The sequence below is a fragment of the Papio anubis genome, chromosome 6 (genome assembly GCF_008728515.1).
Source record: "Papio anubis isolate 15944 chromosome 6, Panubis1.0, whole genome shotgun sequence".
Taxonomy (NCBI): domain Eukaryota; kingdom Metazoa; phylum Chordata; class Mammalia; order Primates; family Cercopithecidae; genus Papio; species Papio anubis.
This window is the reverse complement of record NC_044981.1, coordinates 154,113,018-154,128,143: the sequence shown is the minus strand read 5'-3', so window position 1 is coordinate 154,128,143 and position 15,126 is coordinate 154,113,018. Positions and strand designations below refer to the sequence as shown.

Sequence of the window (15,126 nt, the reverse complement as noted above, 5' to 3'; positions counted from 1 at the left end):
TATTATTTTTAAAATTTTCAATTAATAGATTTTCTTAAATATACTTCTTATAAAACAAATTGCATTTAAATATTACAGATACGGTGTCAGTCTGCCTTGACTATCCCCAGCCCTTTTCTCCTCTTGCCTTCCTCTATTTACCAGAATGGTGATACAGAGGTAATCACTGTAACTGGTTTACAATTAATGGATTTATAATCACATAATTGTATGTACCTTTGGAAAATATGTAATGTAGATTTTTATTTTATCATCCTGTAATGTTCACTCACTTTTTGGAGATCTTTCAAATGTAGTGTTATGTGACTATACCAAAATTTTTTTTTCCCCTAGGGTACATGTGCACAACGTGCAGGTTTGTTACATAGGTATACATGTGCTATGTTGGTTTGGTGCACCCATCAACTTGTCATTTATATTAGGTGTTTCTCCTAACGCTATCCCTTCCCCAGCTCGCCACCCCTCAACAGGCCCCAGTGTGTGATGTTCCCCTCCCTGTGTCCATGTGTTCTCATTGTTCAACTCCAGCTTATGAGAACATGTGGTGTTTGGTTTTCTTTTCTTGTTTTCTGTTTTGCTGAGAATGATGGTTTCCAGCTTCATCCATGTCCCTGCAAAGGACATGAACTCATCCTTTGTTAATGGCTGCATAGTATTCCATGGTATATATGTGCTACATTTTCTTTATCCAGTCTGTTATTGATGGACATTTGGGTTGGTTCCAAGTCTTTGCTATTGTGAATAGTGTCACAATAAACATACGTGTGCATGTGTCTTTATAGTAGCATAATTTATAATCCTTTGAGTATATACCCAGTAATGGGATGGCTAGGTCAAATGGTATTTCTAGTTCTAGATCCTTGAGGAATTGCCACACTGTCTTCCACAATGGTTGAACTAATTTACACTCCCACCAACAGTGTAAAAGCGTTCATATTTCTCCACATCCTCTCCAGCATGTTTCCTGACTTTTTAGTGATTGTCATTCTAACTGGCATGAGATGGTATGTCATTGTGATTTTGATTTGCATTTCTCTGATGACCAGTGATGAGCATTTTTTCATATGTCTGTTGGCTGCAGAAATGTCTTATTTTGAGAAGTGTCTGTTCATATCCTCTGCCCACTTTTTGATGGTTTTTGTTGTTGTTGTTGTTGTAAATTTATTTAAGTTCTTTGTAGATTCTGGATATTAGCCCTTTGTCAGATGGACAGATTGCAAAAATTTTCTTCCATTCTATAGATTGCCTGTTCACTCTGATGATAGTTTCTTTTGCTGTGCAGAAACTCTTCAATTAGATCTCATTTGTCTATTTTGGCTTTGTTACCATTGCTTTTGGTGTTTTAGACATGAAGTCTTTGCCCATGCCTATGTCCTGAATGGGCTAAACCAAATTCTTAATTTCTGTGTTGGTATACGTAGTATGGATACCATAATTGACACAGGTATTTACCTATTGAAAGACAAGCTTTTTGCAGTTTTTAGTTCATAGCAACAATTTTACAGAGCATGTTTGTATCTGCCACTTTGTTTATGTGTGACTTTCTCTGGAGTAGAAATGGAGGCGTGGAAATCTGCTTCAGAGGGTTTCCACACTGAGGACTTTCACAGAGATTGCTTCCCACTTGTCACTGGCAGCAGATCACTTGATAACCAAACAGTTTTTAAATTTTAATATTCTGGTGAGTGGAATGATTTCCTTGGTGAATCGTCAATTTTTCTTTTTTTCTTACCAATTTGTAGGGGTTTTTGTTTTAATCTGAAAATACGCTGGTTGCTAATCCATGGTGAATAGATTTTTTAATAGATTTTTGCCAAGTAAAAGCAAACTGCCTCTCACGGTGCAAAAGGCTTTAAGGAAATAACTGCATGTCAAGTCCCAGGAGCATACTAATTTGTTTCAGTAAAGATGCTAAGTCTGTGAGAGCAGCTGCAATTGAAATCACCACCTCATTAAGATGTGGAACTGATACTCCCTAGTTATTTCTAAGATCTGTCTTCTGCACAGGCCAGAGTGGTGAGTTAAATGATGAAGGGATGGGTATCATCACCCTTGTTTCTTTCGAGTCTTTGATGGTGGCATTAATGCCCAGGGCCATTTCCCCAGGGTTATAGTATTGCTTCTGGTTTGCTTTTTTGATAGGGAAAGTTCCAGTGATCCTACCATAATTGATTCTTAGCTCATATGTCAAAAAACCAATACGGAAATTCTTCATATTGTTAATTGTATTTATTCTAATTATTCACTCAGGAACTGGGGAAGTAGTCACAGGGTGGGTCCATGTACCTATTTGGTCCATTGTAATTCAGACCTGAGCTATGACTCTTTCTATATCATCTTACTGTAAGCCTTCATTTTGACTGGTAAGCCACAGTGGTGTTTTGGGTACCCAAGAATTAGCATTAATTTAGGCCCTGGGTCTAGTAACCACCAAAATGTCTGGGTATTTTCTTTTCTCTGAAGAACAGTAATTTAAGAAAACGATTGCAGGTCCCTTGGGGAACGGTTTGGAGGAAGATATATAACATGAACCTGCAGCAGTGAAGGGTCCTTCCTCAAGGAGATCCAGCCTCCTCTTTGGTCAAGGGCCTCTGGTCTGTGAATTGACTCAAATCTGGAACCTGGGTCAGAGGCTGTGACTCCTCACTGTGGTGACTCAAGTTTTGGCTACTAGACCTGTAGATTTTTCTGTTATATACATTAAGCAATTCTGTTACATTAAGCAATATAACAGCAATTCTGTTATATACATTAAGCAATTTCTGTTATATACATTAAGCAATCTATGATTTCATACTTGGGGACACATTAACTACCAAAGAACTCTGCAGGCCAAGGGATTCTGACTACTGATACATCCCTGTTGCCCTTTATAATGGATGTGCCTACCTTGTCTTTTGCCAGTTAAAGCCTGCCACTTGGTGCTTCCACTTTGGAATTGCATTTTCTTCATTGAAGTCACGGGGCCTATCTCAATGGCAATGAGAAACTTGATGAGCTTATAAATACAACTGTCATTGTAATTTAGCATGCCAATAATAAAAATTTGTGCTTGATTTTTAGCAATATCATCCCTGTGACTATAAGAAATAAGAGATACTTTTAGGTGTATCATGGAAGCTTTCTGGTCTCAGACCATGAATTAAGCCTAGAATTAAAGGTCATGAGCTTGTCATTTTCTTCCAGAAGTGCTGAAGTGCATTCAAAAAAATCCGCCTCACACCACAGTCTCTGCAGTCAACATGACTACCATGATAGTCAGTGTAGTAGCAATTGAGGCTCCTAAAGGCACATACTTCAGTAGGTACTTTAGCACAATCTACTACCGGTAACAACATGATTGTGAAGCCACTGCATGCAAATAATACTAACATTCCAATTTCCTATTGGCTCAGCACTGAACAAATCCCAAGTTCCATCTGTGTTCTGTTTCAATACATTTTCTATTGTTTATAACACTACCTGAAACTGGGAAATTCGTAAACAAAAGGAATTTATTTCTTAAAGTTATGGAGGCTGGGAAGTCCAAGGTTGAGGAGGCACATTTGGTAAGAGCCTTCATGCTGGTGGGGACCCTCCACAGAGACCTGAGGCAGCACAGGGCATCACATGGTGAAGGAGCTGAGCATGCTAACCCAAGTTTTCCTTTCTTATAAAGCCACCAGTCCCACTCCCATGATAGTCCATTAATTTAACAACCCACAAATCCATTGATTTGTGGATTGAATGGATTAATCCACTCATAAGGGCAGAGTCCTCATAACCCAATCACCTCTTAAAGGTCTCACCGGCTGGGCGCGGTGGCTCACGCCTGTAATCCCAGCACTTTGGGAGACCGAGGCGGGCGGATCACAAGGTCAGGAGATCAAGATCTCACGGTGAAACCCCGTCTCTACTAAAAATACAAAAAATTAGCCGGGCGCAGAAGTTGGGCCGGTAGTCCTGCAGCTACCGGGAGGCTGGAGGCAGGAGAATGGTAACCTCGGGAGGCGAGCTTGCAGAGCCGAGATCGCTACCACTGCACTGCCCAGCCTGGCGACAGAGCCGGACTCTGTCTCAAAAAAAAAAAGGTCTCACTCTGCCAGTACTGCCACATTGGGGATTAAATTTTAACATGAGTTTTGGAGAGGACAAACATTCAAACCATAGCAGGTCTACCCTCTGGGAACACCTGCTTCTGGTACCAGTTCTATATCAGTGATGGGCCAATCAGGAGACAGAAAGCACACAGTAATTCAAACAGGGAAAGTCTGGTATAAAGAATTATTAACTATATCAAAGGATTGGCATACTGCTTGTAAGCAATAAAGAGAACTCGAAAGAATACAAGGATAGCAGATGTAGGGACCAGCCACTACTCCTCTCAGGGCTTCTGATCGATTTGAGAACATTGAGATCAGAGGGATGCTGGGGGGGACCCGTCACAGGAGGTGCCATGCAAGTGGCACTCTACCATGGAGCTACATGCATCACTGGAGCCAGGCACCACAGAAGCTGTATATGCTACAAGAAGCTGGTGCTGCAGAAGCCATGCACACTGCAAGAGCCTGCCTAGAGGAGCGCACGGTAACCTGGAAAAAAACCCTGCCACCTCCTCCAGGGTCCCTCCAGCACCCCCTACTGACAAAGCTTAACATCTTGCCAGTTGGCAAAGAGGAAATGTTTATAGGGTTCATATTTGTTATTGCAGAACAGACAATAAAGAATGAATTTGGAGCTGAGATACCAGTTGATAACTGACACAGTATTTTATCATACTGAAGTTTTAGTTCTGATATCAAAGTTATCAATTTTCCTCTTGGCTTTAATATTGTTTAAAAAATCAGTTTGTGCATGTGTCGTGTGTCTGTGTATGTGTGCATGTGTACGTACGTGCATTTAGATCTTTAATCCATTTGGAATTTATAATGTATGGGGTAAGGTGATGATTTTATTCCAGATAGCCTCCATGTTCTCTTTAATTTGAAAAGCCACATGTATCATATATAAATTTATGCATGTAAATGTTTCTCTGCTCTGTTCATCTATTAATTGCTTTACACAAGACAGATTTTCTTGTCTGAACAAAAAGGACTTGGATTAGGACTTGACTAAAGTCTGAGGAAGTCTTTGGCATTTGTAGGAAGAATGAAAAGATTGTTAATAGAGGACGGCAAATTTGTTTTCTAAGTGAAACAAATGCTTTGATGTTCATTTGTGTTAATCTCTATTAACATACTTTGGTTTTTCACTTGTTAGTAAACACTGCTTAGAAGTGAGAGCCTCTATCTTAGCTGTCCTTCCTACCTACTAACTCCAGAATTCATATTGAGAGGCTGCTGGTTGACCAGAGGCAAAGGCTGACTTGCAGGAATGCAAATCAATGCTTAGGTTTTAAAGTCTAGGACCAATCCCTACTTCACCTGGGGTTGGTTCAAGATGTAATCATCTCATTCCTTCAAACCCTATCTTCCAAGTACAGATAAGAAAATTTCATACATAAAATTAAATAAGAGGTTTAGTGGCATTTGGAGTCATTTTTATTCATTCAAATACTCGTAGAAATAAAGGTTGGAAAAAGAAGATACGATCACCAGTCAGCTCTAAATGGGAATCTGGATGGAGCTATTTGAACCTGAAAAGCTGTCAGTTGAACATTTTCTGCCATATTGGGTAGGAAAACATCATCGATCCTTTTTTCGTGTTTGATAGATACCTGTAATATAAGTAGATATTGGTGTTTGTTAACAACACAGTGAATAATTCTTGTTATAGCATCATAAAAAGTCACTGTTATTAATGAGACCAAGATCATTGATTTGGTCCGGGTTAGGCCAGACCATATAGTTAGTATGCCTTCTTGTCTGTATTTTGCCACTTGTCATGAAGGGAATTGGTCAAGAATGAATTCATCAATGGAAAGCCATTTCCAGTTAAGGAAGATAACACAGTTCATATTTCGAGTAATCTAAAATTCCTTAATTTTTATCATCGGGCATAGTGGTACACTTTTTAGAAAATTAACTGTACTCTTACATTTCAGCCATGTATAAATTCCTCTTCAATCAGTATTTATCTGACTTGTCTCATAGGCCTTAAGAAGTCAGACCTGAGATCTGACGAAGTTCTAGCTAACTGTGCACCTTCCCTGGCCTTGAGGTTATTTTTACATTGAGCTTCCCATGGTTGCATACACATAGCCACGGGCCAGTGTGGGGCCCACAGGATCTTTCACTCATATAGGTTTATTTATATTTGGTAGGCAATGTTCATCACCAGCTCAGACCATCACCCTTCTGAATCTCTCAAATATAGTAAACCTTCACTAATGCTGCTTAGCAGCCTTTTCTTTTTTTTTTTTTTTTTTTTTTTTTTTGAGACGGAGTCTCTGCTGCCATAGGTTGGGAGGTGCAGTGGCCGGATCTCAGCTCAATGTAAGCTCTGCCTCCCCGGGTCCACGCATTCTCCTGCCTCACTGACCATCTCACCTCTCAAGCATATTTTTGTATTTTTTAGTAGAGATGTCAAATTGCATTAGCTAGGATGGTCTCATCTCCTGACCAGGATCCGCCTGCCTCCGGCCTCCCAAAGTGCTGGGATCATGGCTTGAGCCATCACACCGCCTAGCAGCCTTTTCAACAAGTCGTGACCACCAACACCCCCATGGTACTTGCACCTTTCAGGGTGAAATGGAGATGAAGTGATTCTTGAAAGTCCTTGTGATCCCACACATACAAAGTGAACTTTGCTTCTTTTTGCAAAAGGCTTTTGCAGAAACATAGACATATAATAAAATTTCACATTTTCAAGAAAGATGACTGCACAGAGATTGGTGAGTCAAGCGAATGGTGGACATTAATAATGTGGCCCTGACTTGGTCAAGATGGTGTTTGGGTATCTTCCCAACCTGTCTTTCCCCCTTCTTAACTGCACGTTTAGAAATCTTGAAACTTTTGGTCCTTATAACTAGACCATCAGCTGCAGAATTACACCATCAAATGACTTGGAATGGCATACTTTTCTCTGAAGGAATGATTAAATCTTTTCCTCTTAATTTTTCTTCAGGTAATGGGGAAGAATTATTATTATTATTATTTTTTTTGAGACAAAGTCTCACTCTTGTTGCCCAGGCTGGAGTGCAATTGCAATGGCGTGATCTCAGCTCACTGCAACCTCTGCCTCCCAGGCTCAAGTGATTCTCCTGCCTCGGCCTCCCAAGTAGCTGGGATTACAGGCGACCGCCACCACACCTGGCTAATTTCTGTATTTTTCATAGAGACAGGGTTTCACCATATTGGCCAGGCTGGTCTCAAACTCCTGACCTCAGGTGATCTGCCTGCCTCAGCCTCCCAAAGTGCTGGGATTACAGGCGTGAGCCACCATGCCCAGCCGGGAATTCTTAAATGTGTTGATTAGATATGTGAATCTCTAGAAGGGATTCTGAAAGAAAATGGAGCAAAGAGCAAAATACTTACTAAAGCAGTAGAGAGGAGACAGTGGAAGAGGAAGTATATGTTATTTTACATAAACTAAAAACTGAAACTTACGAGTTCTTCAAATACGTGCTAATCTGCATCCCAGCAGTTTTCTTGGAGGGTAGATTTCTCACGTGTTTTAAAATGACTTCCAAAACTATTTCTGCTCTGTTGGGGAACTCAAGGAGTCTGATGCTGCTAGTTAATTGTTGAAGATGATTGGGGGAAAAAAGAAATTCAGAGATGGAACACAGCAAGGTGTTGGTACTGATTCCACACCCATTTATTGACTTGTAATTTAGAAGGTACTATTATAGGATTATTTCAACATCAGAATTTTCTTATCCAGATTCAAGGCACCTACATAAGCTCCTGATACATCATTTTTCTAATGTAAGTCTGAAGTGACCCAAAAACCAAAAAATCAAATTGTAAAGCTTTGTTGTTTAATGCATGTAATCAATCTTGTCATTACTTACAGTCTGTGGCCTTGGAATCCATCTTGTTATTTTACTGCCTTTGAGATTAGTCTTTAAAAAGCGTTGCTGGGAGTATCTGGATGATATGGAAGCAGAAGTTGGGGAGTATTGAGCCTGGGATATAAGGTCTGTAAAGTTAGAAATGTTAAATTGTATCTCTGGTTGCAATGGATAAACCCAGATTATCTTGATTTTTTATTTTTTGAGAGGGGGGCCTCACTCTGTTGCCCAGGCTGGAGTGCAGTGGCATGATCATAGCTCACTATCACCTCACATTTATGCATCTAGATTTAATTCATAAAATTTAGGGCTTAAAATTGGCATCTAACTCAGCTTAATCAATTGTGTTTCGGCTTCATCAATTTTGAGCAAATATGTCAAAACTTGGTGTTTTTTGCCTGATAGTCATATGACCAAGTAAAAGTGAAAGAGGTGATGAGAGACTTGGACTGTAGTAGGTAGAAGAGGATAGACTGAGAGCTACTCAAATTAGTCGAAGTTGGGAATTAACCAGATTTGCAGGGTGACAAAGAATAGCTCCCAAATTTCTGGCTTAAGCAACTGGATATTTGGCACTACCATTTGCTGAAACAGCATCTTCCCCACCCCAAAAGTAGGAAGGGAGGAGGATAGGAAGACGGGTTCCATTCTTGTTGAACTTGTAAGCCTGAGACACATGAATGTAGACATTATTCACTGGATATATGGGTCATTGGATATATGGGTTTACAGCTCAGAGGAGAGTTTTGAGCTGCAGATGCAGACTTAGCAAACAATGATTAAAGCTGTGGGAAATATGCAATTATCTGGAGACAATGTGAGGTGAGAGGAGAAGGGGCCAGAAAGATCCCTGAACAACTTCAGTGTTTAGAGGTTGGATACAGTAGGACGAACTAGAAACGAAGACAGAAAAAGCAGCCAGAGGAAGAGAAAAACCACAAGGAGCGGTGCCAGGGGAACAATTAGGAGAACGGTGTGGTCAGCTGTGTCAAATGCTGCTGAGACATGAAATCAGTGAGAACTCAGCAGTGTCCTTTGGACTTGGAGACAGAAGTGAAGGTGATCTTGGCAAGAGCAACTGCAATGAAATGGTGGTGAGAAAAATCAGATTGCTGGCAGTGTGGTAGAGACCTATTCTTGGGCCCCAATTGCGAATCTCCCATCTCTTCTTGGAAATAGACCTCACATTTTATGTTCACACAGCGTCCTAGAATAAAAACTACATTTCCCAGTCTCCTTTGTGTGGTCTTGGGCTAAGTGCTGGCCAATGGGATGTATGCCAAAGTGTCACAAGTGACTTCCAGGAACCATTCTCCAAGCTTCAAGGGAGGTGTGGGCCCTTCTTGTTGCCTTCCTCCTTCCTATTGGCCAGAAAGCTTAAGCAGTCATCTCGGACCATGAGGTGGTGAGCAACATTTGGAAGCCACAAGTTGAAAATGGCAAAACCTGAGAGAAATTAAGTGAGGTGAATCACGAAAGTGAGTATAGGCTGAAGGGGTGGCCTGCCCCTCCACACCTGTTGGTGTTTCTCGTTAGGTGGAACGAGAGACTTGAGAAAAGAAATGAGACACAGAGACAAAGTATAGAGAGAGAAAAGCGGGGGCCCGGGGGACCGGCGCTCAGCTTACAGAGGACCCACGCCGGCACCGGTCTCTGAGTTCCCTTAGTATTTATAGATAATTATCTTTACCATCTTAAAGATAAGGGAGTGGCAGGACAATAGGATCGTTTTTAGGGAGGAAATCAGCAGTAAGACGTAAGAACAAGGATCTCTGTGACATGAATAAGTTTAAAGGAAAATCCTGTGCCTTGAGATAAACCTTTTAGCAGCATTGTTTCATCCTATCACATGGGGATAAACCTTGGACAATACCTAGCTTTTCTAGGAACAAAGACACCCTGCACGCCCCAAATCCATTAAACCTTGAGTTACCACAGCACCTGTCTCTTGCAAGGACAAGGTTGGGGGTAGGGTCACAGATTAACAGCATCTCAAATACAGAACAAAATGGAGTCTCTTATGTCTACTTCTTTCTATACAGACACAGTAACAGGCTGATCTCTTTCTTTTCCCCACAATAGGCAGCTCTTTTAAGAAGTCTGACTGGGAAGAGAAAGACCAGCGGCAGGGGAAGGAATATGTCGTCAAGGCAGCGGGGGTAGAGGGCGTTATTTTACAGTGGATTTTATGATCCTGGCACATACATGTATGTATGTATTAGAGGGATGCATGGACGGGAAATCCAAGTACGTAGAAAGAAGCAGATAGTTCAAGGCCCCTGAGAAGGTAGCAGCAGATGGGGCCCTTTACATAGGGATTGGCCTGGGGAAGAAAAGGGACGCCCTTTCCATGTTCACGGGAGGGAAGGAGAAGCAGCAGAGTACAGATGTAGGTGGGCTGGGAGACAGGGAGAAAATGGCATTCCTGTCTGAGGGTTTCTAATTTCTCTGTGAAGTGGGAGATGAAAGGATGAGGGGGTGGGGAGAGTGGACGAAGGTCTGAGGAGACAAGGCAGATTTAAAACAGTTGCTGCAGAGAGGAGGCGAGAGTGAGCTGACCTGACCCTTACTCCAGTGGAGGAGCAGGTAAGCTGGGTCTAAGCCATCCAGGCATGAGTCTTAGTCTGTGGCTCCATCAATTTGTTCAAAATCGGCAACAAGACACAAGTCAGTCCAGGCAGAGCCCAATTCTTTTTAACTGTCCCATCTCCACGCCCTGCTCCTGCCATGCTGAGCATGAACAGAGTTGGAAGCTACAGAGGTGGCTGCCATCTTGCTTCCAAAGAGCCTTGCTTCCTTTCTGCTCCCAGCCTCCTCAGAGCCAGAGATGGAGAGAGTGAAAGCAGTCCTGATGAAGTAGTTCAAACCTAGGTGAAGCTACATTTAGCCAGGCCTCCTCTCAACATTTTACAGTTTTATGAGCCAAGTGATTTCATTTTTTGCTTAAGCATTTCTAAAATAATTGATTTAGAAAAAAATCATAGTTTCTTAGGTGTTGCAAAATCCTAGGGGAATCACGTTAATGGCAAGGAAAGAGAGCTCGCACTCTGAGCACATCTGTGCTTCCAACGTGGGAGGCAGGGATGCTGCCGTGGCTGGGCTGCTGCGGAAGACCCCTGGGTCACGTGGAGACTCCAGCTGGACAACAGCAAAGGAAGGAGGAGTGGGAGTATGGCTGACTTTCACTGCTTAGCATGAACAGTATGGGTAATAGCTGGCTGTGCCCTCGAACCCCTCCTCTCCCTGCACAGGGGAACAGAAGGGGGCTGAGACCCAGGAGTAACCTCTACCTCTACTTCCTTGGAAAGAAGCTTCCTTCCCACTCCTGCTCCTGCCCCAGTCCTGGGAATTAGGGTCTCCCCCACCTGCCTTGTGCCTCACTCTGGTTCTCCTTCACAATAGGCAGGTGTTGGAGGACATGGATGGCAGTTCACTAGGACGCATTATCCCAGGAAGGGATTAGAAAGACGCCTGGCTAGGCTGCGGGCAGAGGGGAAAGGGAGAGAAGGAAAAACTCCCCTGGCACATGGAGAAGACAGTATAAGGTACAGAACTAAGTAGGGTCAGGCGTCAAGGTAGGGCCCTTGGGTGCTCTTGATGCCTTTTGTGTTGGGGCTGGGGCAGCAGCAACAACCAGTGGCTGGGGTGGGGGACACCAGCTCCCAATGTCAGGTCCAGGCAGCAACCCAGAGGCGGGAAGGAGGGCCCTGTGAGCTTTACTGCCAAGCCCAGCTCTGCTGTTAGTAAACCCAAAGTAACTTCATCTGTGACTTTGTGCTCCCGAAAGGCTGTGTTTCCTCAGCTCATTCACGCTGGAAAGTAGCCAAAAGGAAACACAGATAAAGGGCTAAACACATGTATGCAAGTATAGTAACCAACACTTGCACAATTACTAAGTGCCACTATACTAAGTGTCAGACAGGGATTTTTTCATTTGATCTCAGAGCAAGCCTTTGAGCTGAGTATTCCCATTTTACGGAGAGGCTAATTAAGATCTGTCTAAGGTCACGCAGCTAGCAGTGACAGAGCCAGGGCCTGAATTCTGGCTGTTTCACTCCAAAGCCCACATACTCAACTACTAGGCTATGTACAGAAAAGGAAAGAAGAGATATGGCCAATCATAACAACAGGCCAATCATGGCTAGTGATATTTGGTGATATTTCTGATAGATCTAGAAGATAATTTAGAATGTATTTAGTCCTCATCTTACAGAGGAGGAAGGTGGTTTAGAGACATCCTGGGGTCTGGCCTCAGCTCCATGCTGCCTGCTGACTGCACTGCTCAGAGAGCTATTTTGATTGTTATTTTCAAGGACACCCCAAGCCCCCAGCACCCAAGAATCATAATGTACTTTATGAATAACTCTGAGAAATGGGGTCATTGGTATCCCAAAGCGTTGTCTCAAAATCCAATGAACTGGGTTTTTGTGTGTGTGTGTGTGTGTGTGTGTGTGTGTGTGTGATGGAGTCTCGCTCTGTTACCAGGCTGGAGTGCAATGGCACCATCTCAGCTCACTGCAACCTCCAACTCCTGGGTTCAAGCAATTCTCCTGCCTCAGCCTCCCGAGTAGCTGGAATTACAGGCACGTGCCATCACGCCCACCTAATTTTTGTATTTTTAGTAGAGATGGGGTTTCACCATGTTGGCCAGGATGGTCTGAATCTCCTGACCTCGTGATCCGCCCGCCTCAGCCTCCCAAAGTGCTGGGATTACAGGCGTGAGCCACTGTGCCCAGCCAAGACCAGTTTTTTATGACTGAAACCTTTTAGTTTTGGATGTCAGTACTCCAAGGTGCTCAGGTAGGAAGTTTTGACTGTAAATCAGAATTAAGATTTATCCATTTATGTGTCATTCAACAAACATTGTGGAGGACCTACTCAATAACTACTGGATACTTAGTGACTGGGTCCTACCTGAGTCCCTGAGACCTCCTCAGTTCAGACCCCAGAGACTGGGAGGTTTTCTAGCCAGAGCAGGGGTATCCTTACCGCCTGAGGAGCCCGTGGGGACAGCTGACTGCTGGGCATCGTGAAGCTGACTCTGCAGCTCCTCCACACGCTGGAGAGCATCCAGCTTCACACTGCGCTCCTGGGCAAGCCGGCTTCTCATCTGAGGGGAAAATGAGAAGCTGAGATGCTTTGTGCTCACTTTCGTTTCCTCAGTTCACATGGGGTTCCTAGGGAAAATGGGTGTCCCAGGCTACCCTGCAAAGAGAACTGGCTCTTAAAGTCCTGATTAGGCTGAACTCAGCCTTCTGAGAATCAAGAACTTCAGGAAGACCAGGAACTTAACCAAAAAGGAACAGTCCGTGGAATCCCTTATACCTTATAATAGCTAGGAGCTTATTCACAAGGTTATATCTTTCATGTCTATTTCATCAGACAGGTAGAGGAAGAGGGGAGTGAGGGCTCAGTGCACACATGGCCTTGGAGGCCCAGCCACTGCATCTACACTGAGGACCTGTCAGAGCCCCTGGACGGTTTCAAACAGAGGAGAGACTTGATCTCTCTCCTAGATCTCTGCTCTCAGTTCAGCATCTGCCAGGAATGCCCTGGTCTGACAGAAGCCCATTTCCAGAAGCAACCTTTGTATTGACTTGTGTGGCTCTGCCCATGCACAGCTAGCCCACACTCCCCAGCCAGACAGTGCCTGGGGCCAAAGTGTATCTCATCTGCCCAGATCACAGGTGGTTTTGCTTTTTCAATTTATAATCTCCTAATTGTTTTTACTTGTAGAAAAGTAATACATACTCTAGTGGTTGGAAGAGCATCCCCCAAATTTCATGTCTACCTGGAACCTCAGACTGTGACCTTATTTGGAAATAGGGTCTTTGTAGATGGACTTGTTGGGATGAGGTCATACTGGATTTAGGGCGAGCCCTGAATCTAATGACTGTTGTCCTTATAAAGAAGACAGGATAAGGATACAGACACTCAGAGGAGCACATAGGAAGAAGGCTCCATGATGACAGAGGCAGGACTGGAGTGAGGTAGCTACAAGCCGAGGAATGCCAGAGACCAAAATGGGACTAAGAAGAGACACGGAACAGATTCTTCCTCAGAGCTTCCAAAGGAACCAGCCTTGCCAGCACATTAGTTTCAGGCTTCCGGCCTCCCAAGCTGTGAAGGAATATGTTTTTATTCTCTTAAGCCACTCAGTTTGTGATAATTTAGTAAGGCAACCTTAGGGATTGAACACACGTGCTAGTCTCAAGCATTCAGGCGCGTGAGTTATACATCCCACTCTGCCTGCACAGACCTGGCCAGAAGGCCCCACAGAGTCTTGCCCTAAACGTTAAAGGGGGCTCTTCCTTATGTCGGGGGGCCCCCAAGCATCGTTTAAATTTCAGAAGATTACCAGAGCTCCGGAGTTAGGAAAACATCCTAATATAAACTAGGTCCAAAGTCCCTCTCCATACTATAGGGATTTGTGTAGGATCCTTATTCCCTATGGGCTGGTACCAAGGAAACATATCAAGATTTTCTGAGCCAGGCTGCCACTAGGAAACTTGAGAAATACCAGCAAGGAAGCGTGCTTCCTCAGGACCTCCTTGTGTTAGGCCACTCGTCCCCACGTCACAGATGCCAGTGAAGTGACTTGCCCAAGGCCACACAGCCAGGATTTGAGTCCAGGTCTATCTACCTGTTTCCAAGGCTGTCTACCTTCACATTCCCAACAAAAATATAAACAGCCAACATTTACTGAGAGCTATGTATCACACCCTGGTTTTGCTGTTGTTTGTTTTGAGACGAAGTCTCACTCTGTCACCCAGGCTGGAGTGCATTGGCGCAATCTTGGCTCACTGCAACCAGGTTCAAGTGATCTTCCCACCTCAGCCCTCTGAGTAGCTGGGACCACAGATGCACACCCCCAGCCCTGGCTGATGTTTATATTTTTTGTAGAAACAGAGTTTCACCATGTTGCCCAAGCAATCCTCCCACCTTGGCCTCCCAAAGTGCTGGGATTACAGGAGTGAGCCACCACACCTGGCCTGTTTATTTTTGTTAACTTTTTACTTTTTAATTTTTTAATTTTTATTTTTTAGAGACAGGGTCTTACTCTTTCACCCAGGCTGGATTACAGTGGCATAATCTTAGTTTACTGCAGCCTTGAACTCCTGGGCTCAAACGATCCTCCTGCTTCAGCCTCCCAAGTAGCTGGGACTACAGTCATGCCTGTTTTAGGCCCGGTT

General features: G+C 43.5%; 1 protein-coding gene across 12 annotated transcripts in view; it reads right to left on the bottom strand.

Moving 5' to 3' along the window:
* Positions 1-5,489: 5,489 nt before the first annotated feature.
* LOC101018786 (coiled-coil domain-containing protein 162) overlaps positions 5,490-15,126 on the bottom strand; it is a 36,022-nt gene continuing 26,385 nt past the window's right edge. For 7 of the 12 annotated variants that reach the window (XM_021938017.2, XM_021938016.2, XM_021938020.2 and 4 more), the window contains 3 exons: positions 12,923-13,043; positions 7,934-8,061; positions 5,490-5,695 (listed from right to left, as the gene is read on the bottom strand). In XM_021938017.2, the coding sequence (XP_021793709.2) occupies positions 5,570-5,695; positions 7,934-8,061; positions 12,923-13,043 (375 nt within the window). In that variant the 3' untranslated portion in view covers positions 5,490-5,569. Of the gene's footprint in view, positions 5,696-7,526; positions 7,653-7,933; positions 8,062-12,922; positions 13,044-15,126 lie in introns of all 12 variants that reach the window. The other 5 variants (XR_002521833.2, XR_002521834.2, XR_002521830.2 and 2 more) reach the window with 5 other exon arrangements.